The sequence below is a fragment of the Hylaeus volcanicus genome, chromosome 5 (genome assembly GCF_026283585.1).
Source record: "Hylaeus volcanicus isolate JK05 chromosome 5, UHH_iyHylVolc1.0_haploid, whole genome shotgun sequence".
NCBI classification, from domain to species: domain Eukaryota; kingdom Metazoa; phylum Arthropoda; class Insecta; order Hymenoptera; family Colletidae; genus Hylaeus; species Hylaeus volcanicus.
The window spans coordinates 17,111,729-17,139,631 of NC_071980.1; the positions used below are offsets into that span (position 1 = coordinate 17,111,729).

Genomic DNA, 27,903 nt, shown 5'->3' on the forward strand with positions numbered 1-27,903 from the left:
CAGTTACCCATCAACCTTCTCTGTACTTGATACTCTAATGTTTAAAAATACTATTTTAATGTATTTTTCATCTTACATTTAAATATTAATTTGATTATTAGATGAAATGATTAACATTAAAATCCTCATAAATGACTCATAATAAATATAGATTTTGAGAAAATATACATTTTTTGAGGATTTATTAAATTTTCTCATTAATTAAAGTTGAACTTTATCTAATTGTTTAAGAATTTAATTGGATCAATGTATTATTTTTAATTGAATAGAATATACGTATACTTTGTTCATAATAGAATTTAATTGAATAAAATATATATTTTTGAGGATTTATTCATTTTTCTTATTAATTAAAGTTGGATTTTATTTAATTGTTTAAGAATTTAATTGGATCAATTTATTCTTTTTATTTGAATAGAATATACGTATACTTTGTTCATAATAGAATTTAATTGAATAAAATATATATTTTTTGAGGATTTATTCATTTTTCTTATTAATTAAAGTTGGATTTTATTTAATTATTAAGAATTTAATACCATTTCAAACACTAGAGTAATAATTTCCGTAACTTCCTACCCAGATTGTACCCAGTAAATATATTAATTTTCTCGCTGAGAATATTTGTATTAGTCGTCCCCATTAAGAAGCATTCGATCACCCCGGAGTTTCTAAGAAGTTTGCGCCAATGATCCTGAAGCTTATAATCCATAACACTATAGAAATACATAGTTTGCAGCAGTATGAACGCGATAATGCAACGTCCAAACGAATATTTCGAGATCGATCACGATGCAGCAGGAAGCAGCGGCGGGTCCATCGGTATTTATTAACAGAGGTAAATCCGGAAGCGCAACGCGTTAGTTCGATAAAAATTCTTGCAGTGCCTGTGCAGTGCTGCAGTGCGCCATTGTTATCGCCTGAATGATTTATGTGACGTAGTTTTTATTAGAAATGTGCAGCATGTTTCGAAAAATGTGCATCGCGGGAACTCTGCCCACGTTGCGAGGGTAATACGTTTAGGTTATTTCTGGCATTGTTCGGGTTTGTTGTATTCCGAAGAAAATAATCAACGAGTCGATGGAAACGTATAAATAGAAATAGTGGAAAATTTGTAACGCTGGGGATCTATACATAGAAATGTAGAAAAACTAATAACCTTAGAGATATATAAATAGAAGCACAGAAAAATTAATAACACTGGTGTTATTTAATTAATTAACAACCCCGGTACGAAACATATTTAATATACATCCTGATAAGCACGAGCTGCGAGTTTGTAATCAACTTTTCGTTTACTACGAATTAAGCTTCATAAAGTATCGTCCCATTTTCCACTAATTTAGAATTACACAGGATGGTCAATGATTCCATTATCTTGGCTTGGTTTCTCCGAATTATAAGTACAATTACAGAATGAAAGAAAGACTTAAATTGTATCGAAGAGTAAATAATCCAGCTTCGTATAATCGTTTCGCCAATAAAGCGCAGAAAGAAAACCGTTCGTTCGACTGCGGCACGTAACTTCTGGACTCGAACAAATACAACTCTTGAAAAGTGACTGCGATAGTCCTGAAGAGACATAAAACTGTGCCGTATTTCGAAAGCCGTGGTTATTGTTCTCGTCAAGGTGCTTTCTTCTACTTTAATTAATCGCTTGTCTCGCGGACGAAGTGTCTTGTCAGAGGAGGATCTTGGCACCAGCTATATACACTTTCACGGATTAGTCAGAGTTTTCAAATGGCCGCGAAGTAATTAGCACGTGGCTATTGCCGATTCCTCTTTCGCCGTATACACCGAGTAATATCCACGATCTTGGAATCGGTCCAAAGATCTGGATACCTTTTTACGTCAAACAGTTATTCTTTCCTTATCTTTGTCCTAATTATGGCCGAGAATCACCGAGAAACGACTACAAATAATCCGTGGATTTTACTGGACAAAGAGGAAGAATTTTTGACCGTGATAATTCGTACATTAATTATCTTCGTTTTTTTTTTGTTTTTTTTTTTTAAATACTGAGTCTATCGAGCTAGAATATTTTATGAAAGGTGTATTAAACAAATCCTTCAATTTTTTCCATACAAAAGACTCCGATTAGAAGGCCTAGAAAATTGCTAATTTTTATATTTCAGACGAATCATTGATAGAGACTTTGAAAAATAAAAATACGAGCTCTCTTATCTCGACACTAGGCACACATTTTAACAAACCCTGTCACATGTTCTGTTATCAACAGGTGACTGAGTTTAAAGTCGTTTCAACCGATCAAGTCCTCAATCAAACTCCTTCTTACGGCGTCGGGACTCCATTGTTAAAAAACAACAGAAAGAGGATCGGGATAGGCATCCTACGTACAAAAAAGAGGACAGACGAGAAAGAAACTAACGGAATCCCTAAAAACTCGAAAGCTTTCTTTAGTGTCTGACCATTGCTAGTTAGAGCAGTCGTTCGTTGGGGATTAAAGTGCTTTCAACTAGCTGAACGAGGTTAGGCACCTTCCTCCTCGGTTCTCCTAAGCTTTGCCTTCGCGATAAAAAGTTTGCCCGCGGACAGAAAGGGGTTGGTATATAAAATTTCCAAACGTTTAGACCACTCAGCCGTGTTTTTACAACCGTCCGAGACTGGAGACCAATTTTTTATTTTCAGACAGGCTGCTCGAGTCATTAACGTTGTCAGCTTTCGAGTGTCCTTGATACTGGCTTTTTACCCTCTTTTTTCAGAGAACAAATACCTCTGATTGTACGTTTATTCAACCTTCGTCTCGTTTCTTTCACCAATATTGACTCGGAAGGTTGCGCTATATTTTTCAACGAAGTACAAAGTAATCTTTAGTCGAGTAAAAAATTATCTGTTCAGCATTGCTGTTGGTTTTGAATTTTTTTCCTTGTTGAAAACAATTGTTGACAGGTCTCAAGCTACATGGGGCTTGATTAATATTACTAATTGTCGTGAAAAAATGTTAGAAGTGAGACAAAAGTGACCGTTGCGTTGATTACTTCGTGAAATAGAATGATCAGTGTTACGATAAAAATGACGTTAAGACATACTCGTATTCGGGATGACTGAAGTGTAGAAACAGAGGTCGATACTTATCGACGTACGAGTGTCCACGAAGGGTATATGTCCTAGGATCCATTCGGAAGAAATATCCCTGGTATCCTTTAATGTAATTGAATTGAGACACGAGCGTAAAAGCAAAAGCCTTTGTCTATCCCGAGCGTAGAGATGCGTCGTCGACGTGTGTTCAAGAAGGAACACGAAGGAAAATCCAAGGAAAGAAACGTGCATTTCATTTCATTCGGTCGGGTTCCATTATTCACTTTCCCCGAATCGGATTGTCGAAAAAAGTAACAGTAACAGTCTTGACGAAGTCTCATTTGCATTCGGTCGAAGGAAATGAATAACACGAATAACGCGGAGTGGCCAGTGGCGTTGCTCGTAACTCTCTGTTTATCACTCGAAGACGCTGAACGAATACAAAGCGTTCGTCGTAGCAATGGAAACCATTTCTGGCAATAAATTACAGGACTTTGGATTCTACGTGCTCGGGGTTACGATATTCCGGATGCGAGAGTTTTAAAAGGATTTTCTGCGACTCCTTTAAAAAAACCGCGTACGCTACCATGCATTAGATATGCGCGGCTCTTATGGAAGATGGATATTGTAATGGATGTTCACTTGCATTATGTTATCTCGAGACCAATAAGTGCGATTTAAATAAAGAACCCTCTAGCTTAAAAATTCATCTAAATGAAAGCTAACACATTTCAAATTAGAAATTACAGTTTTACTTAACAATATGGTTTTAAAGGATCCCACCAATTTTCACGAAAAAAAGAACATCAATTTTATGCACATGACATTTATCATTCAAAGAATCGAATTCTTTAAAATTGAAAAATAATATTAAAGACCACGTACCTCACAACATAAACCAGACATGAAAGGGTTAATTTTAATGATCTCACTGCTGGGATGTAGTCTGTGATAAGTAAAAATATTTGTGTATTCGCAGAATGAATCTGTTGCGATTAGAATGCCGCGGAACGAACGCGTTTAGAACCATCGGATTCCGTGCAGCGGTTGCCCTCGTAAAAGCGGTTACCGCTGCAATCCCGCGTGCGCGCAAAATACGATCGACCCTCATAATCCGCCATTTATCTCGATCGTCTCGCATATCTGTTTGCGCGACTGCATTCGTATAATGCCGGCGTGTTCATCAGCCCTATCTGAGACTATTCAGCCCGTGCACGTTCAACCGGTTGAAATTGATTTCGGGGAAAGTTATTTCTCTTTCGTCGGACTGATTTAGGACAATTCGAGACGTTTTTGCGTGTCGAGAATGAACCGACGTTGATTCCGAAAGCCCTCGTTAACGTTGTAACAGTTCCACGACTCAGACAAGTCGGTTTACGTTGATAATAGAATCGGAAGACCGAGAAATCGTTAGGTTCCTTTGGGAAACTATGCGTTGAATCCAAATCTAGGACAATGTATATACACAGCTAGGAGAGTGTAAATAGATGTAGCTACAGTTAGAGTGAGCGTCCCAAATCAGTCGACATATTTTTTGGCAAGCAAGAATTTGAAGAAGAGTTCTTTTGGAACACGCTACATACAAAGAATTATTTATTTTGTACTTAAAATTCTTAGAATTCAAGAACGTCGAAGATTGAATCTTTCGTTAAACATATGTATATACGTAAGAAATTTGATAATTGACCTGCGACGTTAATTCGATGAATAATAGCAGTGCTACTCTATTTGTCTAGGCAAATTAATAGAACCTCCTCGGAGGTGATAATTTATGCTCTTTCGTTTGCCCTGCAATCTAGTGTCGTCGGATAATGCAAGCCGCTAAATGTATAGGGGAAACGTAATTACGTTTCAATAGTGCATTTGATACACCCTCCTGTCCATATCTGCTGAATAAGGAACATGATCTGATTATGCGCAGACGTCAAAAAGGAATCGAGTAATTAAAATAAAGTCTCGAGAGACAAATATCTATAAAACGGAAAAGCAAACGAACGTATTTATATTATGCTCAAGGACGTTTATAAAAATGCAAAATATTTTTTGCATTTGCATATAGGAGAATGTTCACGCATCGAGAGTGTATTGTACGTGCATCAGCGTCAGTGTGCGGCGCACACTTTTACAAAACGTTGAAATCGACGATGCGCAATGCAGCGTGTGCACACTGCAGTACCCTCATTCGATTTTATGAAGCATTCAAAGCTGTCTGCATATCGCTTTTCATTCCTCAAAACAGGACCGGCGAAATCGATCACCGATTAACCGTGGTTTTCACGATTGATTAAACGTGCCGCGGCAAAAACAGAAAATATGCAAATGAAACGATCGCGCGATGTTTGCCGATATTTCGGATAATTGGTAACCCTGTGGCACGTGGAACTTGTTTGCGGAGAACACACCGCTCTTACGATAATTAGTGGAATGTCTGCAATTTATCGAAACACGAACGCTTCGTCTTGTTATGCAAACAACTCCATCGTATTACTTGAATTAGCTTCGTACATTTAAATAACGTTAGGAACGATTTTAATACGAATCTTCTGAAGAATAGTTCTTCTCTCGTAATGTATCGAATAGTTTTACTAGCAAGAATTATTTGACACTCTTCGCGTTAGTTTTAGTTTAACTTAATTTAACCGATTCATCGATACGCTAAACAACTATCGCAAGAAATTGAATTGAAAAAGCTTTTAATATTTCCGGAGTATTTATGAAATCTCCAATTAAAATACGTACCACCCCAATCCACTGAAATGTCGATCGTTCCTCTTTCAAAGATAGAAAGTCGTAATTACGATGGTTTCACGATCAGAGAATCGTCATGACTAATCGACTGGGAAAAACAGGGACACTCTACTCTTCTCAGCCTCCACACAACGAAGAATCAACTACAGAGATGGATATCTGCGGGTAAAGCAGAAAGTGAAACAGGCACCGAGGCGGAGAGTCGTTCGGACGTGGATGAGAGCTATAAAAGCAATTTATCGTAAATTCAATAAGACACGGAAAGGCCAATCTAGACTGACGGCGTGAACGTTAATTTAAACTGGTGGGGACAATCTGATTTCGCTCGCTACAGTTCGTCGCTTGCAAAATTGCCTGAATTTCTCTCCAATTGTCCTATGACGAATCGACCCCCACCGTTTTCGGGATATTTTATTCATGATCCACCTTCGCCATCAAACGACGAAAGCTTTTTCGAGAAAGAAGATAAATTGGAAGAGCAGGTTTGTGGAAAATCAAAAAGTTTCAAAGCGGTGCGAAAATAGCTGAAATGTTAATTCCGTGTGGAACACGTTTCTTCGTCCGCGATGATACTAATTCAAAGAGGTGAAATTACCCTCCGAACTTTCTCGCTTAAGATTTTATCTCCGGACCTGTTGGAGATAGAAGAGAGAAGACGTTCACTATTTAAATAAATATCTCATGCATTTGCTTCGAAGATATTTTCTTCTATCTGTAATATACAAGATAAGGCGGCTGAAGTATTACAGAGCGATTGATACAATAAAATCTTACAGAAAAAAGTTACAAGATATCAAAATATAGAAAAATTTCTCACAATTACTGTGTACAATGAATACTTACTCTGAACCGTGACTGTTATTAATATTTAATCTAAGCCAGTGACAGCCACTGATAAAAACAGAAGAACGTGGTGCTATTAGGTTATCCCATAAGTTCGTGCTAAAGACTCTGTCAATATTTAATTAAAGAACTGCAGAAATATTATAGCGACGGTGTAAGGACTATGTTAGAAAGATGAAAAAGTATTGTAAAATTAGAGAGATTACCTTTTTTTATGACACTTAAGAGTATGTTTTACATATTAATTTGAGTAGCAGAAGTATAAGAGGCGTGAACTTTTAGTGTTAAATGAAAGAAGCAGATAACGGTATGTACAGCGATAGCGTGGACGATGTGGATGGGGTAAGAAGTGGAGAAAAAGTCCCGATAACGAAGGATCGAGGGAAAATGGTAATTAGCGGATGCAGCAAGTCTATTTGCGCTCTCGAGCGTTAACCAAGAGTGTAAGTTGAGCAAGGTCGGCTGTTAATTCGATCGTGTAATCGAGTCGCCCGAAAAATTACATTGTGAAAAAAGAGCAGCGAAACGAGGAGCAGGGGGAAGAGGAGGACAGTAAGACGGAGACCGTAATCTTAAGTCGCGCGATCGCTTACCATTGCAAATTCTCTTGGCAGCGGGTTTCCAAAGCTCTCGCATTTATCCGGGGCCAAGGTAATTTCAGCGGGACGCGGAAACCAGGGGACGAAAACGGAATAAGCAGGATAAGCGGAAGGGAAACGAGACTGTGAAGAAATATGAGACGCTGGAGGAGGAACCAGACAGACGGAAACGAAGCGGAAAAAAATGAAGGAACAAAATGTGTCCGTTGAAGCGGCGATGGAAAGAGGAATCGTCCGCTGTGCTCATCGAAGAAGGAGAATCCGGCTGGACGACCGAAACGAATCAGAAAGTTTGAAAAGGAACCGTGTATCAGCACGAAACTTGTTCGAGGAAGGATTCCAGTGTAACAGGTTCAAAAAATCGAATTTTTCTTTTTGCATAAATCAAAAGTACAATGTTTGAAGAATGTGTTCCAAAAGTACCATAGCTATTAAGATGGAAATAAAGAAATTACAAATTCATTTCGTGAGACGGATCTGAGTTCAAAACGACCCGCCACGTCCAATCCAACGATTTCGAAAGCGAACGTCCAATTTCTTCGAATCCCGGGATGCACTCGAAATTGGTTCGAGAACTGAACTTTCGATTGGAATGCCAAGAAGAAAAGACATACACGTTATTTCGCAACTCCAGTCACGCAGCCAGCAACCCTTGGGAAACATTTTTGATATAGTAGCACAGTGGCATTATCGTAATTTTGACTGGCCATTCGATACGAAACGTGGAAGCAGAAATATTGCAGAACAGAAACGAAGAAGAAATCAATGAACAGCTTAAATTTCAATAGAATCATTTTATTAATTTTCAAAATATTTTATTCAGTAGAAGAATGATAAAATAAAGACCTTTTCCTCAAGATTACAGCTCGCAAGAGTTATTAAATCTATAATAATGTCAAACGTATTTCAACCTTACTTTATTCGTTTTTTAGATTCTTCATTTTCCCAACGCAGACGAAATAATAAGTCCACCTGAATCATTTTGCATGTTTACAATTTTATTGAGGCACTTCGACGTAAAATATATAGAGACGTCGCGAGCTTTTAGTGCTACACCTTCTCTGAAATATTGAAGGAGTTTTTACTTGTCACGAGTGACACCTGAATACTTTTTTTTTAATAAAGCAACGAAGATTTAGTGGTGCTCGACATTATGGGAGTCGGTTGATATTCGCGAAACTTCATCCCGTAAATCCATTTCCCTTCGCAGCAAAACTGAATAATGATATTAATCGTCGGCATTTCTCTGAAATTACACCAAGGCACCTAACCTAATGAGCTTAAAAATTTTTCAACTTCCTCCGGTCTGGTTATTATAGGAGGCGGCACGCTGAAGTTTAAGCGCCGACTTTGCACGTTAATTGCCACCTAAAAACTCTGACAGTTGAAGATATATGCGAAGGAGGTATTAAGATTGATTCCAAGCCTCGCTCCGTTGTCAGAAAGTGAAATGGTAATGAGGCCTGTGCTCGAGTATGATAGAAAGTGATTCGTTACTTGATAAATGAGAAAATAACTGAATATTTTAAAGGCTGTTATCAAAACTGGTTGACAAAATTTTTCTTTAGAAATAGAGATACTGAGAAAGACTCGATAAGAATTTATTTATTGGCAACTAATATATACAGTAATACTAAAAATGTAAGTATAAAAGGAGGCAGAATAAATTACTCTGAGCTATAGTTAGTTGAAAGAAATGATGTTAACTGAAATGAAATAATTAGGATAGTAATAATAGGTTGACCGTAGTGTTTACAAACACGCAGATTTAGACACATCTGAGAGGCTTCGTGCCCTTCTCAAAACTAACTTAAAATTAAGTTTGCACGCGAAGTGTCATGGTTCTTAGTTCTACGTCGTGTTTAATCTCGAAGTTACGAAACCAAGCGACGGAGTACGCTTTTAAAGGCAAGCATAAATTCCGATTATAAACTAAGTTCGCCACGGTTACTAGCATTAACGTTTCCGCGGGTTGCGAAATTATGATATTAGGGTCAGATTGCAAACGATGATGGTGAATCCATCTATTGGTCCGCGTTCGTGTACTGATTCCCAATTAAGAGACTCGAAACTCAACTCATTACTGTTAACGAAGTATCATTTGATCGTGTCCAATCCTCCGGGATCCCTTAATACCGGAGCTGGCAGAAACCCCAATAAATTGTAGGAAATAACTCAAACTCTTCTTCAGTTTACCGCTAGCCTCAACACCATCAAACTTTTTGAATCTTCGGAAAAATACGTACACCAAGTAAAATTGTCACAGAAACCATTACTCGAAAATTACGGAAATAATATTCCTGATCCTACTGCTCTACAACTTAACCACTTCTTCCTTTTGCTCGTGTGAATAAATAAGACCAATTGACAGAGGATGTTAATTAATTTAACACGTTGATCTTCACGTCACCCATATATAGGTGACAGGACTTTTCGTTAAGAAATTAAATAAATTTATACCGAAGATGAAATGTGGAAGAAAATAAATCTGCAAAGAATTCACGAATGTGACGAAATTGCAAAAATAAGTTCCAGTTGTATAAAAACAAAATGTTAGACTCATATAAATTTGTACGAGTAGTTTGACAGTCAACGTATTAATCTATCATTCACGATCTCCCTTTCATGAGATTGCGTAGTTCGGTTTTTAGTCCTTGTTCCTAGACTTATTCCGCTAATCGAAACGTAGCAAATAAAAAGTTCGACTGTTGCCTTGAAGTACCTTCCGTCCACGCGATGCACTTATCAATAATGTCACGCGGAACGTTCGAAATCAATTTTCTGCAACGAGTATGTTGATTCATTTAGAGCTCCTTGTACTCGCATATCGTACGTACTCCACCATTACCGAGCAAGTATTCTTCAAAACAAAAAGAAACATGGATAGAAATTGTACCCGGATCAATACGATGCAAATATAAAGTAGGTTCTGCACGATCCAATTTTAGATCGTCGGACTCGGAAATCGGTACGAATTCGAGATGGAAATACACGGGGAAACGTTCCGGTGTGCTTGTCGCTCCTGTTGCAAATTTTATGAAGCGGGGATCTCGAATTCAGGAGGCTAAATCCTGTCATGAGAACGAATTAGCTTCCAGCCGGATTATACGGCCAGTCGCGAATCGTCCTTGCAAAATTAACATTAGAAGTTTCATCCAGGTGGCTCCGGGCTACCCTCCAGCCTCGGATGAAGTAACAAATTTGCAACCTCGTCTACCAGAAATAGATTCGCTCGAGGAACTGAAAATTTTGCGTCTCATGGCTAGTACATATTTCCCATCAAGCTGCTGAGATTAATCTAATAAAATGGTTATTTTATTTTTGTTTTTTATATAAATAACGACTGAGAATGTATACACTTTTTTATTTGGTGAGGAGGGCACTAGTAGAAAACAAGGACTTGACGAACTACTTCTTATTAACCCATTCACTGCCATCTGCGAGATGTCTCGAAGTTCAAATCGATTGGAATTACTCAAGGGATAAGTTTATAGCATTTTAAGTCACGAATTGATGCAAAAGAAGATCGTAAATTTTGTTTTTCAAACAATAAATTTAGTGTCACTTTTTATTATGGAAATAAGAACCTAGATTACACATCTGTATATCAGAGCTCTTATCATACAAAAATATATATATATATATATATATACATCCCCCATCGTTACCAAGAGTAGTACCTTTGAATACAGATCCATCACAGTTGACGATCGGCAAAAATGAATCTTGAAGATTACAACCTGTATAATACAGAGACTGTTTCTCGGTAATCTCCGCTTGAATATGAAGGTATCAGACAAGGAACCAAGTAGAATTGTGTCCGTAATGCGGGATTTATCCACTATTCGGTAGAAGAGCGAAACCAATTACACCGTCGACTGCAACTGGATCTCGCGTTTCAATTATTGTAACTCAAGTTACTTGGAAGATCGCAGCAATCTTATCTGCTTACTCGCGAAATTCTCGTTTAATCGTTCCCCGTATAGAGCGCCTAGCTACTTTCAGATAAAGTCGTACCCGGATAGAGCCGGTATTGGATTCAACTCTTGATGCGCTCGATACGGCTCGACGCCCAAGTAACTAAACATTGTGATTAAATCCCACCAGAAGAACACCCGAAGAAAATTAACCGCTCGGCCAAGATGCCGCCATGCATTTCGGAAAATAAAATCGCCGGGAGTGTCCGGTGGAAATTATCTGGATGACCTCGAAAAGAAATGGAGAAAACACCTATCTATTCTTCCTGTCCCTGTCCTTTAACCCTTTGCACTCGAGAGGTATCAGTCAAGAGGTACCACTCAGTCACCACTAGATTTCACGCACCAAATCTACCAGCAATTATGTTTCTTTAGGTTTTATTTCTTTGGAGCTCGAAGTATCACTAAAAGGTGACCTGATTCTCAAATCTCAAATTAGTTTCAATCACGAACCGGGCTGCATCTTTGATGTCAATCTAAGCTTAGCATTCGTGGCCTCGACTGCAAAGGGTTAATAAAATAGTGACTTGGGAACCGTAATAAAATCGATAATAGTAAGAATTTGAAAAACACCCTATGGATAACGAGGATGAATCATGCCTTTTCCTCATAGATGGACAATTGGTAGGGCTACTCTCGACGTTCAGTCGACCCTTCGGTGCCGCGAGATATATCGAAATTGACTAACAAATAGCCGCTCATCACGACCAGAGAGCTCCTATAGTGTGCACGTCGGCTTATTGGAAATGCTGCTATCGTATCCCAAGTGGTGTAATCAAGGGCTTCTAGATCTCAAGAGTACTTTCAGAAGACTCGCCTGGAGGGACACTTCGACCCGAGTGTGCCTATCTTAACTATGATGCAGGTTTATCTAAAACTGTATTTACAAATGTGGAGGCAGATGGTCGTACGAGTGCAAACGACAAGATGAAAATCGGTAACGTTGGCGGAGGCCGTAAGAAATCATAGGCTCTATTTCTCGTTTTCAATCGACGGCTTATTAAACCATGGAGTTCCTCTCAATTTAAAAGCTATTGCTGGGTGGCAAACATCGAATACCAATTTAAAGTTTCAAGTTGAAAGCGATACGGTACACGATCCATCAATTATTTCGATATAGAATAGAGAAATCAAAATTAAATTCGAGCACGGATCTTACTTATGCGAGTTTAAATTAATTTGGAACGCTATTCGCAATACCAATGGCTGTTCGAAATTAAAACTTCGTTAGCGCATGTGAACGCTGGCTTCTGTATATCTCCGAAACACATTACATCGGCTTTGTTTGCATACTCTGCGTTCTATCAATTAAACTATCGGTTTGTTTATTGATGTATAACGATGACAGGCTACATACATGTAGAACGTTTCGCCGTCCGAACAAACGAACATCCGTTCGATTATTCGACAATTCATGCGACGATAAAAGCGCAAATTATGTCGAACTCGAATCGTCATCGACGAAATGAACGCGAACTAATTTTCTTGCGATAATGAGATGCCTCTCTCTATCGTTCCCCTATTTCGGTTCGAGAGAAAAGAATCGCGACTTCGGTGAAATTTTCGAGGGAAACAATTAAAATCAGATACTCGTGCACGCGACACGAGTATAATTAAACAATGTGACAATGTCGAAATCACGGTTACGCGAATGTACGGTGTTGCCTTTCGCGGATAAATCCGACGATGCAAAATAAAATGTGGATGATCCCAGGCTGACAAACGTGACGTTGTCCTCGGTCAAAGCGCAGCCCATTAGCGTAAATCCAGATTTAATAGGCTAAGAGGACAATAATGAGTATACCGCGGACTGCCGTAACGGTCGGATATCCATTATTCATGGGCTCGTGATAGCCTACAAAATCCATCGGCGGATCGATGACAGTTCGACGACCACGATCGAAAACACATACCTCTCCCGTCGAAATAGAATTTTTTTAATGCGAATTCGACGAATATTATTCATAGATAATCAGTATATAAAATAGAAAAGAAATGTATTTTAAAAATGAGATTATATTTTACCCAAGCTTTCCTATTTTTATTATAATTTTGACTTGATTTTCTATGTTCATCACAAAACATTTTCACCTTGAATTTTTCTTTATTTTTTGCATTTTCAATTATTCTTAATCGATTCAATTTATACTTTGTGTATTGCAATCAGTGATTTGAACGCTTTTAATTTGCATAATATCGAGCAACGAGAGTTAGAGTCGCGTTCATCGCGCATCAAACTATATGATATATTTATTTTTATCCTTGTCAACTTCCGGTGTATCGGTGTCATGGTGCTTTGACATATCGTTTTCGCGCCGTTAATCGATATCCAGTAAGATGAGAGATCGTGGAACCGATGTGGGCAGAGAGAGAGCAACGATGCGAGCCAGAAAGAGCGACGTGGATCCGATTAAAAGTGCATCGTCTTGCAATTTTTACTCGATTTCCTACCGGGAACGTAATCTTTGACATTTAACGAAATAATCGCGATTAATGTGATGACACACTAATATGACGTACTCGATTATTTGTCTTGGAATAAATTACTGGACATTCTGTAAGGCAAAGGTATTGAATTGAATTTGTGGATTTGTGGATATGTGCAAACTCGATTTACCTATACAAGAATGTCAATCAATTTATTCATTTTCGTAATTCTCTTACAGTACAAACAAATAACACTATTAAACCTACTCTTATTCTCTTGTATCTTTTCCTATGTATATCCTCTATTCGTATTCATATTCTATGTTTATTCCATTGACGATTACTGTTTCAATTAGTCTTACGAAATTTTCTGTAGAAAATTAAGTCCATTTTATTATCACAAACGATACTATAGAACCTCCCTTGTAACAGACATACTTCAAAGCAATGACAACAGATCCTCCAGAATCGAGTGCCGATCACTTACGGAAATCTCACTGCTCTATTTCAGTCGGCACTGAAAAGCGTTGGGCGCTAAACTGAGGAATGGAGGGAACGTGGCAGTGGGAGCAGCGAAAGCACTGCCATATCATTCTGCTCAACCCTTTGTCGTACGTAAAGGAGAACCCGGAACAGACTGCAGGTGAGTCCTTCTATATCAGCGGATTTTTTGCTTGACCTGACTCTTCCTCACGGATATCTCTCGGTTGAACTCACACGAAGGAGAAAAAGACGATTCTCAAAAGAATCTCGTTTTAGCGACAAGGACGATTACGCCTTTTTATATCCACGGAACCCCTAACGTCGTACCGAGACTAACGTTCAGAGAACGTTTGAAACGAGATCCTTTGGCACCTCTCGAACCGCGGTACGAATACAAATATCCGAAGATCGCTGGGAAAAGTATCATATTCTACCTCGAACTCCTTTCTTCGCTCGCGTGACCCGGCTGGTTTCCCACCCTATCGCGGGGAATTAAAAATAACTACATTTAATATTAGCGGCGAATGTAACACGGTCGGCGCTGCGACATCGCGGACTAGGACTTTTGAGGACTCGCGCTATCCTACAACGCGAAGTGACACAGATACGGTTAACAACACCGCGCGATTTTAAACTACTAATCAATGACTACTTCTGAATCACGGCTCTACTGTACTCTAATCCAGACCTGACCTACAGACACACACGCACAACTCATTCGTGTTGCAGGGAGGCAGAAAGATCAGTCCTGAAATAAATTGCGAATTGGGTCAGGCATTTTAGTCAGCCTTCTACGTAACTTTAGTCACGTTCAGTGTCCACTGTCCGTCATCGAGTCCTTACTAAGCTAAATAAAGACCTCACGTGATATATATTTTGCGTAATACGAAGTACAGTTTGCACGAAGATTCTAGAAATATTAATTAATTAGCAAAAGCTACGTGAAATCAGCATCTCAATTCTAGACCTCGTTTGTGGCCTCTTTTAGAGTTCGAGAGATCAATGATCAACCTAACGAGAGCGGAAACGTGTTTTTCAGATGAACGAAAGCGGTTACAAGGTAGTGCCTGCAAGGAAGAAGACACCCTGAAGAAGAGGAGTCGCGTGCCGGGTCTGTAGCGCTCGGTAAAAAACGAAAGGGCCCCCCGAGCATCATCGAGAACGGAAAGGGGTCGTCATGGGCCCGGCACACCAAATCGTAGCCCACTGAGCGATGCAAGTAGTTAGGGCCGGGGCCCTGCTAGTGAGCATGTGGCTCACTAGAGAATGAAGAAACAAAACGTCCGGACCCTATCGTTGATCGTCTTCACGTTCACCTACCTCCTCGTCGGCGCTGCAATCTTCGACGTTCTCGAGTCCGAGACGGAGAAACGACGCAAGGAAGCATTGGACGGTACATCTCTTGTTAATTAATCTTTTCCAACAATAGGAAATTGACAGTGGTAACCATGGAGCAAAATCTACATATATTTCTTTGCGTAAAACAAACATACAGGGTTGTGGTACCTCTTCAGGAATTTATAAGTTGAGAAACCAAGAGTTAAGTAAGCAAAAGCAACGTTATTTCTAATAAAAATCCTTGTTATGAATCTAATAATCCAAATTGTCAATGATTGTAAAAATTGTTAAGGGGTTGACCTAGTTCGAAGCTCTAGAAATTGGGTATTTTTTGGCAAAAGGGATTAAAGACATCGAATTTGTATTTTTTTAATTCAGAAGTCGATATCCTGTCAAGAACAGTAAGGAGAAGAAATAAAATTACACTTTACAAATTTAGAAGATTCTTTTCAGGTGATACATAGATATATTTAGCTACGAATGTACGAGGGTCAGGTTATTTATAAACCTGATTAAAACCTGTAGAGGAACAACTTTTATTTCTCAATGGAGCCTTCGCTTCGTGGGTAACCCCTTGCTGAATGCAAACTTTCGCAGCGTACGAATGCTGAAAATAACTCGACAATGTCATCGATGTCCAGACGATTACTTCCTGTTTGTCGAAAAGAAAAGGGAAACAACTGGGAGACTTCGACCACTATCAGGAACGAAACTCGAATCAATTCAGGGACAATCGACTTACTGCGCTCGAAATGTAATTTCGTTAAAAGTATTGATTCTTGGTGTCTTACAAATTGAGGATATGTATAGAACGAAACTTCCAGTTGCTTCGTACCTTTGCTTCTTTTACTTCTTTCGAACTTTCAACTGTGCGCTGCAATGTTTGTACTGGTTACAAGTTCTACAGAACCCATTTCTCGAGACCGTAAATTTAGTTTTATGGGGGTTGAACGCGAGCGCAGGGAAGAACGTAGACGAGTCTAGACAGTACCGAAGAAAACAATGTTGGAAATATGCGAATTAATTTGTCTCGATGTTGTTCTGTTGGCAGCCATTGAAAAGATGGTTATACGCAAATACAATATAACCGAGGACGACTTCAAGATCATGGAAACAGTGGTGCTGAAGACGGAACCTCACAAAGCCGGTCAACAGTGGAAATTCGCCGGAGCGTTTTATTATGCGACTACGGTCCTCACGACCATTGGTGCGTATTTGTTTAAATAATAGTCATGACAAACTTTCAATAATTTCCAAATTTGATATCAAGCATTACAAAAACAATTCAATATTCTCCTTTCTCCCCTATCTGCTACAGTGTGAAATACAGTAAACAACTAAGATTAATTATATGACCAATTATAAGTAATAGCCATTCGTATAAAAAGAAATTGGCCAAATATTACATTCTCAATAATCTGATATTCATAAATTAATCTTAAAACAAATTAGCGAAACGAATGTGGGAGATCGAAGATGTAATATCAGCTACACAGCACTTTACTTTTCATGTTCGATATTCAGTTATTCATGTGCGTTCAAAATTCGCGAATAAGTAAACATTTAACTTATATGCATTTAAGGAATTCATTATATAACCGCCATTAAAATATTTGTCCAGCAAGTAACGAATCAATTACCGTGCGCATTTTTTTTATCCCGTTCCGCAAATATTTCCCGTTCGATATATTACTCGCGTTAAACTCCGTATGTGTCGAATAAATCGTGGCATTGAATTATTGAAAACTTCTCACACTGGATTTATGGGCCAACTTTTAGGTTACGGACATTCGACGCCGAACACCATAAGCGGTAAGCTGTTCACGATGTTCTACGCGATCGTCGGAATCCCGTTAGGACTCGTAATGTTCCAGAGCATAGGAGAGCGTCTGAATAAATTCTCGTCCGTCGTAATACGGAACGTAAAGCAGCTTCTTAACTGTAAGGATGTGCAGGTAAAGCTACAAACATCGCAAACCCTTACTGCACAGGGAATAATCAATTAAATATTGACTATGATCGGATACCAAATTTTATGATCTACACGTGCTACGCTGCTGATCGAAATTATACTTGGAATCGATAATTCAGAGTTACATCGTAGAGTTAAAAGTACAGAAATGTATCAGAGTCCCTAGGGGGGTTGAATAAAACAGTCACACGTTGTGGACACATTCACGAAGACGGACACAGATAAACTGTTGGACAAAATTAGCGGAACACTTTTTTAAATGTTCATAATTATGAGAGTTTTTAACCGATTTCTTAGTATGCAGGGGTTTTTTGGGTCGTTGATTTCAAATCTAAACTAAAAATTTACAAATTCAGATTTGCGGATCCAATATGACGGACCAAAATACGAAAATTGATTCGATTTGGATGAAATTTGGTATACAAGGGTTTTCGGGGTCGCTGATTCCAAATCTGAACTGAGAATTTAGAAATTCTAAATGCCGGATCCAATGTACCGGGACAAAATGCGAAAAGTGACTAGATTTTGATAAAACTTTAGAAGTGACGTTTTTCGACGCCCCCCCTCTTTAAGGGGGTGAATTAACCCCTTCGTATCAACCCTCGCCAATGCAACTTTGTACACACCTAGAAGACAGTTGAAGACTATTCCTCACGAAGTTGCACCGAAATCAGTTGAAAGCTCTCGTAATTATGAACATTTAAAACAGTGTTCCGCTAATTTTGTCCAGTAGTTTAGTTTAAAGTTGTCCGTAGAGTCTTGAGAATTTCGGAAATATTACTCATCGAGTTTGAATCCTATTTATCCGACGTAGTGAGTGAAACTTGTATAATTTTCAGGCCTCAGAAATAAATCTTATCTGCGTGGTGACGACCTTATCTTGCTTAACAATTGCGGGAGGTGCCGCAGCGTTCTCTAGGTACGAAGGGTGGTCGTATTTCGATTCCATCTACTATTGTTTCATCACTCTGACGACGATTGGCTTCGGCGACATGGTCGCGCTGCAAAAGGATAACGCGCTGGACAATAAACCCGAGTACGTCATGTTCGCCCTGATATTCATTCTGTTCGGCTTGGCCATCGTCGCCGCCTCCCTTAATCTATTGGTGCTGAGATTTGTCACCATGAACACGGAGGACGAAAGGCGAGACGAGGCTGAAGCTCTACAGGTAAGGATCTTTGGAACAATATTTGTAGTCACGAATCCTCTACGTCTACGTACGAATTGTATTAACCCTTTATGGTCACGCTAAAGAGACTATCAGTAAAGATCCGAAACGATCAGTATTTTCTGAGGCACCCTAATACTAAGCCAGACAACAAAACATAGCTTCCGTGTCCTGCTAACCTTATAGTATTCTTTGGGACAAATCTTTTCATGCATATCTATTTTCATTCATCGTAACTCAATATATACCAGCATCTTCCACAACTATATAAATTCAAACCTGACATAATTGAGACCCCAAAAGGGTAAGACACCCCGAGATGCAACCTAAGAAGTCAACCTAGACAAAAGTCACCCTAAATACAACACCAACCCTGGTCGTGCGACCATAAAGGGTTAACGAATACTCCTGTCGGTCTCAACATTAGCAGCCACGTCGAATCGATAGAAGAAAGCTGTTTCGCGACCACCCCCTCTCCCTCTTTCGATCGTGATAACCGCTAAAGCGATAAACCGCGCGAGATTCCCCCAAAACGCTCTATAATGGCTCGCAAAACAACGGGCGAGCACGCTCGCGGCGTAATGATTCGAAATGAAAAAAAAAAAACTCAAATTGTTATGACGCAGGCTGCGCAAGGAGCCGTGCGCCTGGAGGGCGACGTAATAACGGCGAACGGCTCGATACTGTCGGGCCAAGTAGGCAACCACGGTGACACGATATCGTTGGACGACGACACGTCGGTCTGCAGCTGCCGCTGCAGCGGATTCCAGAAGAAACGACGGAGACCGCGGTTCACGGTCCGTCGCTCGCCCGGTAAGATCTCGCACCTGCTGCCGATGCAGCAGCTGCCGACGTTGAATATGCGCAGTGAGCTGCACCCGCCGCCGCTGACGCCGTTGCTGCAACTGCCGCCGTTGTACCAGCATCGTGCCAGCATCTGACGATCGTCTACCATCGTTACGATGCCGCAATGTGAACTGCCGCGACGGGTGTCCGTCTAAGGCGCTTTTTTTTTTAAGCACACACACACATACGAAAAAAATTGAATAAAAGTAAAAAATAAAAATGGACAGAGAGAGAGAGAGAGAGAAAGAGAGAGAAAGGAAGCTCTTTTGCTGGCGACCACTTCAACGAATTTAACCCTCGAAATCGCTCTCCACCGCCTCTCTCCACGACCGCGATCAACCGTTCTCTAGAGCGCGAAACTTCCACCGGAAACCCTTCTAAACCCGGAGGAATTCCCATGCGCGAATACCGTCGAGAACATTATCGCCAATTACGCTTTCTCGCGAGTCGAGTGGCCAGTCTGGTACTTTGTAATCAATTTTTTTCTTTTTTAATGAGGTGGGAGCGGTCGATGTTGGAATTAGTTTGTGTTTAACTCGAGTAACTGCGCGACCACTGCTGTTGGAATATTGCTGTTCGAATATCAGTTTTTAAATATTCCTCTTCGAATATCGTTTTCTGAATATTATTATTAAATAATAGAAATTGAATGACGAAGTTCTTTTTCCATAAAAATTAGGAAAATGCTTTCAAAAAAATATAGACATTCGGTTTGAAGTTAAACAATAAAATTCAATATTTTTATTTGAACTTACCAGACAGCCCTCCTCATCGCGTGGATTTCGATTCAGGCGAGGATTGATTCTAAGGGATGCGCTCCAGAGTACGTCGATGTAGTCGAAGTGTCGGTGTTTCGATTGTTCTGAATTACGCATTAGGATAAAGTTAGATTATTAATCCGCTTTAAAGTAATCCCAGGATTTATAATACCTTTTCGCAGTTAACCCTTGGTGAGCTTCTAGTGCCCTCGCCGCCCCACTGTGTTTGCAAATTACTCTTGAAAGTTATTTTATTTACGTCAGTCATTAATTGTCTTGATTTATGGATTGTTATGTCATGTAAAACATGTACTTTATATAACAGTGTTCCTTGAATCATCGGAGCCCACGAACTTCTAGAAAAAGAAAGCAAGTGTATTATTAGTACAGTACAAAATTCGAATTAAATCTTACTACAAACTGCTGCTAAAAAATATTTCATTGTCAGTATTAAATACATAAGAATATCCCCTATGGAGATTAAATTTGAGAAGCACTGTTCTAGATTACCATAACATGTATGTATACTTTAGAATTAAGTTTGTTAGTTTAGAGCATTTCGCAGATTCATCTGGACTTTTTGCCATTTCCAAAGTTCCGGGAGGCAAGTAGAAGTAATCCGAGGGTTAAGGGAAATGAAAGTTTAGGATCGTAGGAGTATATTTTGTTCCGTTCTTTGACGTACGCTGAAGCCTTGAAACGACGAATCGGATTTTCTTTGCTGACCTGATCTTCGCGGATATCAAGCACGGCACGGTTGTCGCGGCGAATCGCAGAAATGACGAGATTCTAACCGAGTATTCTTTGAATATTCCACGCGAACACAATTTCACGGTGAGAAAATTACGATGAGAAGGAAAGTTTCGTCGAGCGTTTTCTCCCTTCGGATCGCGTGGTCTCGATAAACGGAATTTCAAACGGAGAAACAAATGTTTAGAAATCGTTTCCTAAGCGAGGACGGCGTTCAAGTGCTTCCGATTGTTTCTACACGATCTTCCAATACGTTGGCGCGAATTCATCGTGGACGATATTATTCGTGCACTAGAGCACTATAGCACTTGCGTAAACGGTACAATCTTCCATTAAGTTATTTAATTGCGCGAAAATGATAGAATCTTGTCACGGGTGCGATCAGGCGGTGAACTAAACTCTTCGAAGCAACTATTGTACATGTACAAAGAAAAGGGGTGTGCGAGTGATCATGTGTTCCGTAGCCAAGAAGCATTAATAAAAAAGAAAACAAACAAATAACAAATAACAAAGAAACGAGAGAGGAGGGGGGAAAAATTGAGATAGAGGAGAAATATATATATATCTGCGTTCACACTGCTAAAGAAGAGAGATATATATATGTAAACAAATATATACACACCAAAAGACATATACACAAGACGAACACGACTTTTTCATTAAGGAGGCATTTTACAATTTGTATATATGAACTATAGATATTACACGTACGAATCTAGGTGTACGAATTAAGGTGTTTCGATCTTACGATGTGTATAAATACATAATTGCGAGATAACATTATATTATTATTATCATGTGAGTGCGCGAGTACATGAGAGAATCCCCACAATTCTCGATTTTCCACTTACTACCGTTTAATTAATGATCCAGATCGTTCGAGAAATCGTGGCCGTAACTACGTAGAATTCTAGGTACCATAGATCACGTCACGCACCGACGCTCGGCCAGGATGGTGAAAATATAAATATATACATATACATAAAGTATCTAACGAAGATAATGAATCCATAAATAAATAAAAAAAGCTGTAGATCACGAAAAATTAAATATCGTCCCTTGATCTTATTGGTTTACAGTTACCTACGGAAAGTCAATCCATCGAGACACAAAGCACGTATTTCCGAATAGATAAAAAAACGCGTCATACTATAGTCGAACACGAGCGGAACAATTCTCTTGCCTTTTATCGACAAGTAGAACGTACTCGAGTATTTTTAAGACGTACACTGGATTGCACATACACGCGTAGCATAAGTAGTGAGACTTCGTTTTTTGCCCACTCGGCCTTTCGACGATTTCAAAACGGCCGCCAGAAAGATACCGGTGTGCAAACGGTTTATCTTTGTATTGTTGCTTTTCGATTTTATTGACTATTCGTTTTCGAATCGCGACACTCTCGCTGCGTATCAATGCCAGTCGTTTGTCAACCTTTGAATCCATTGCAACTATCAAACCCTTCCGGACACATAGATACATTATTGACTTCATAGATGAGAAAATATTCAAATTTATACGACTTCTATAATCATTTTCAATTTGATTAAATAAAGCGTTAGATGTTAATATTACAGTCGTAGTTAAATTGAACTCATTAGGAAACCTGATTCACCATGACAGTATTTAATAGCTAAATTTTCCAAACTCTGCAACGCTTTTCCAAAATAATTCTTCTAATTCATTAAAGGGAATTCACGATCGTAAAGTCAGGAGTTCGAATTTCGCTGTCGCCTTCATTGCCCATTTTATATTTGTATAAATGAATATAAGCGACAAAAAGAGGTGCTAAGAGGGGATAAACACGTACAAAAATTCGTAGAGAAATCGTATCGTATAGAGGTCGAGCTGAATTTTTATGCAAAAACTCAGAAGGCTTACTGATCCCGTACCGGAAGGGTTGAACACGAAGTTGATTCACGTGGTGATTTTATTAACGATTCCAATCACGTTTAAACGACTATCGCCATTCGCGTTCCAGTTGAGGGGTTTAAGGATTGTTCGAAACGATAATCTAAAATTGAGGCTGAAGATAGCGTGGCTACGTAAACGAAACTGCTCGCGATTCGTTGAACCAGCTGTATACATTGAACGTTAATTCGATCGTAGAAAAAGTTCTATTGAATGGGAGAGAAGAAAAAAAACATGGAAATTCAGTGTATACACTTATTATTATTAACTAATTATATTATTATGATTGTCTTCATTAACACTCGCTATAACAGAATGAACGAATTACATTTGTAACATATTAGGGTAGGAACAAACAACGATCACGTCGATTGGAATGAACTTTCACGATATTAGAGGAATAACGAGATGTGCGAGCATCATGGAGACGAATTCGCTGTTATTTCACGGTGAACCACATTTCACGTTCTTTCGATTATCGTTAGGGAGGATTTCATTTTGTACGCTCCTCCTACCGGACAAATGATTTTTAATCGTTTATACTGATTAGCAGTAACGGACGATTGCCTTTTTCGAAATTACAAGATACTAATTATACTACTCCGTCTAAGATCGATTATCTTCCCTCCGCCCCCCTTCCCCCAAACCCTCGACACCTTCCTCCTCCCCCTCCCCCCCCCCACTTGCTCTTAAATTAGATATATATTATATTGAACTTCAAGAAAAAAACAAATTATTCCTTACGAGAATAAAATTTCTGATAATCTGATATACATTTTTTTATTCTCAAATGGACGTTATAGCGTGTTAAGATAATACAAGAATTATATAGACTTTCAGATAATACTTTATATTTATAGCGAGATTCCATAAAGAATAAGTGAGCTTGTACAACCCTTAACCTTCGAATCTAGCGTCATAGAAATTACTCTTTGTTTGTTATTAATTTTTTAGTATTGTAAAATAAAGAATACATTCCGAATACTATGGATGAAAGCGCTTACGAGAACAAACAAAAAAAAATGAAAGATCGATGAAAATTCGTTTAACGATACAAATACCAACGGTTCGTCACTAAATTCATAAGTAATGTTGCATATCTGTCTGTTCTTTATTTACGAACAACATACGAAGAATGTCACGTGAAAATTATGGTCGTTTTTTCTTTTTTCTTTGTGGAACGATCCTAACCATATTTAAACACACAGAATTCGTGCACGTTATTTATCGAACAGTAAATCGGCATCGGCTGAACACAAGTTAAAACGATAATAAAAATGCAACCGTGCAAGGTGAATCTTGTATTTGCTTATCGATCGAAGTGATAAAAAATAAATTCACTTTGCCATTAATAGACAGATATTGATGAAAAACAGGCAAGTATAAAAAAAAAAACTTGTTTACGCTAAATTATCGATTGCGTCGGGCGTATTAGAACGGATGAACTGGTGTAATTAAAAACGAAGGAGAAAAATGAAAAAAAAGAAAGAACAGAAAAGAAAAATCGAGAAGAGAATTGAAAATATTCCCCACGAAATGCAAGCTCAAGAAAATGTAACGAATTATATTAAAGTGCCATCGTTTTCTTATGCATGTTTAAATCCTTGTATTACTTTGGTAAAATATATTATTAAAGAAACAAAGTGAAAAATGTATTCCGAGATCGACAAAGTTATAGATAGCTTCCATTAAACGGAATTAAAGGTTTCGTCGTGCAGACCACGTTGTATAGCAGATGATCTGTAATAAGTAACGTCATTTCGTCCCCTGACATTGGAAAACACTTCCGATCCGTCAAACGACACGAAGAGTTTGTAGGAACGCGGATAAATACTTATTCTATAAGTACAACTTCAGTAGTCGTTTGTTATCGAGTTTCTCTTTACTTTAAACAATAAAGTTTGTCGTTGATGCACATATTAAGAAACTTTTGATATTTAATTTTCGAAAGATAATCGGTAAATAAATCATTTCCGAGACCAGCCACCATTACGATGGCAGAGTGTGACGTGTCATTAGTTACTCGATAATCTCAATTCGGATAGATCGATTCTCGTAAATTCCAAGTAACGCGTGATTACTATTCGACATTATTGCTGTACAAATGGCCATAAAAGCAGTTAGAATTCACCGATAATTAGAAAACCAATCGTAAATGCTTACGTCATGGAACATCCTCTTATTAATTACACATCGATATTAGTGATATACTAACGCGTCTATAATTTTTTATTTCGCGTACGATTCGACGACACCATAAATACTTTTCAACAGTGATTACCAATTCTAGAAATTAATGGATAAAAATAAACTGCGAACGGACGAGGTTTTACTAATGATAAGAAAACGTAAAGAAACCTTACATATATATAGATAGACATCCAGTTCTTTGTTTGAAGGGAAACTACTATAACGAATATTTTAAAATACGATTTTAAATAGCAGTTCACATTAATTATCAAAATGGATCGAGACTAACGCGTTGCACGTGCGAGGAGATGATGCCGTTCGAGGTCAGACATGTGGTTCGTTCAGGCCGTGATAGGATTGCGTTTTTCTCCCATCCTTCTTCCATCAATGTTTTATCATTGTAGCTTGTTAATGAAAAATAAAAAAAATGATCTTATCGATATGGTGTGAAATGTACGAAATATGCATAAATTTTCAACGATCTTCGACCAACGTTAACTTAATTAATCCCACTATTGTTGGATAAGCGAGACGATGTTAAGATAAGCAACCGAAGCTTCAGATCAGCCATTCTGAACACTAATATAGAAAAAAAATAATAAAAGAGACAAAAAAAAATAAACAAAAACAAACGGGCGAAAAAAATCTTGTCGAGTGTATAACGCGACGACTCAAGTTTTCGAAGACGATCACCATGTACACCCGTTTAGCGTAACGTAGTGCGATCGAAAGTTTCACGACATTGAATGTTCAATACGAGAAAACCAATGAACGACAGCACCGAATGATACGCAAAACGATCAAGCGAAAAATTATAAAAACGATAACGAATTAACAAACACCGTTGTAATCAAATTGAATAGAGTGCGCAGAAATTTTCATTCTGTAAGCTTCCCCCGATCGACGATACGATAGGTTGAATTCACGTTTTAATATGTAATTAGCTTGAGAAATTGACGAACGATTAAATGGTTATCTAAATTTGTGGCAAATCGAAATTAAAAGAATGTATTGTATAAAATAGATTCATTCCCTTCTTGTTTAAATTAAATTTTGATTCAGAAACATCTTGCATGTGTTTCATGTATTTAAGGATACCTTTTGCAATTAGTTACTTTGGATAGCGGTTACTTATGATACATTCTTTTAATCTCGACATAGCACAAATCAAAAACTGAGCGTCAGATTTGAACATGAAACTCCAAAATGCATGTAACGTATAGACACACGAATATATTCTGCGGCGTGACCGCGAAATTTCAACTTCCCGCATTTTTAACTTTGTATTAGTAGATTACGAACACGATGATTACCATTAATGTTACCTTACACGAGTATAAACAATAATATTTGTAATAGTTGTAAATTTACAATTACGGCAACTCGGTGAGATATGAAATTAAACGAGAAAATTTAGACACACATTCTCGCAATTTTGCTATTATTGTTACAGCATAAAATGTAAGTACATAGTTACGAATTTAACAAATTAATTAACTATATACGAACACCGAAATAATAAAATTTTATCGCGGTTTCACTAACAACGCGGATCATTAGAAACAAAAATGAAATCTGACGCATTTTGAATTATTTTAACAATTCTAGTCCTCCTATTAAATCGTTAAATTATTCTATCGATTTTGTCGATTAGTTTACTATTGTCACGAATATTGTTTTATATATTTCCATTGCCATTAACTGTTGATTCTAAGAATTAAATTGCTTATTTGTATTATCAAGTCTCTTTGTTTGACTATCACCGAAATTTTACTAATACCGTTGATAATTAACAGAAAGAATTAGATTCATTCTACATATAGATCAATGAAAAAGGAAACTAATGCAATCTTAAGGCTGTACATAATAGGAGGATTGATGAATGCGTACTCTGATTGGACCGTGTCCCAAAAAAATGTCTTATCACAAACTTGCGTGAGACTTTTAATTCAGTTTTCGTTCTTGCTTGAAATTGACAAGGAGGGTCTGTTAATACAACAAACAAATTGCCTGGATATACTGTCACTTGCGATAATCACGATTACTTGTAAGATACGAAACAAGGTTCTCTTCGTAGGAGAAAGAGAAAATGGAAACAGAAGTCCCAAAATGGCTTGTACGGGTACAATTTTCTCAAAAAAAAAAAAAAAAAAAAACCGAAAGGAAAGAGACCACATATCCCCTTGTTTTTCATGTATTATAAATAGTGCACCGTCGTTGCAAGGATCTTTAGAAGATCTTCCCCCGATTCCCTTCCCATCCCCAAAAAAACTATCGAAAGAAAATTAATGTTAAACGAAAACGAAAGATAAACGATCGAAGGGATGATAAGGAGAAAATAAACACGGTAACAGCATGCATGTGATCGAAATCGGTTCCCAAAATCTGCCTGCATACACCGCCACGTGTACCGACGTTTAAGTGGATCGTAATTTGTAAATTACTATGGACTTCCTAATTATATGCTGGTATATGATAATACATGTGCTCTGCCACAATAAAGCAGTTTTTTTTATCTAAAACAAATGCCGTTATTTTTATCCCACTACCCGATGAATTATGAAAACCTTTACTCCTCAAATACATATAATAGCAAACACTATGTTATTCCTGAAAACACCCTGTCCAAATGTGTACTCTCATAACGTTGGAGGTGTACGGGTTGCTCTTTCGAAGGAGCAAGTGGCGTAACTAGCAGGTATGGGGCCCTTATGTTAATATTTATATTGTATAATGAACCCAACATTTCATCATATTTTTATCAAGTATATACGAACAAACTTAAAATTTTGCATAAAATCCTGTTCAAGACAATTACATAATTTCCTGCAGTTTACTATTTATTACAAAAGTTAT

General features: G+C 38.2%; 1 protein-coding gene across 1 annotated transcript in view; it reads left to right on the top strand.

The window, feature by feature from the left end:
- The window catches only part of LOC128877029 (two pore potassium channel protein sup-9), a 134,959-nt gene extending 111,505 nt beyond the window's left edge, over positions 1 to 23,454 (top strand). Inside the window, exons 2-7 of the mRNA XM_054123969.1 lie at positions 14,145 to 14,276; positions 15,156 to 15,509; positions 16,506 to 16,661; positions 17,234 to 17,409; positions 18,266 to 18,595; positions 19,222 to 23,454. Of these exons, the coding sequence (XP_053979944.1) occupies positions 15,383 to 15,509; positions 16,506 to 16,661; positions 17,234 to 17,409; positions 18,266 to 18,595; positions 19,222 to 19,536 (1,104 nt within the window). The 5' untranslated portion in view covers positions 14,145 to 14,276; positions 15,156 to 15,382 and the 3' untranslated portion in view covers positions 19,537 to 23,454. The remainder of the gene's footprint in view (positions 1 to 14,144; positions 14,277 to 15,155; positions 15,510 to 16,505; positions 16,662 to 17,233; positions 17,410 to 18,265; positions 18,596 to 19,221) is intronic.
- The last annotated feature ends 4,449 nt before the right edge of the window (positions 23,455 to 27,903 follow it).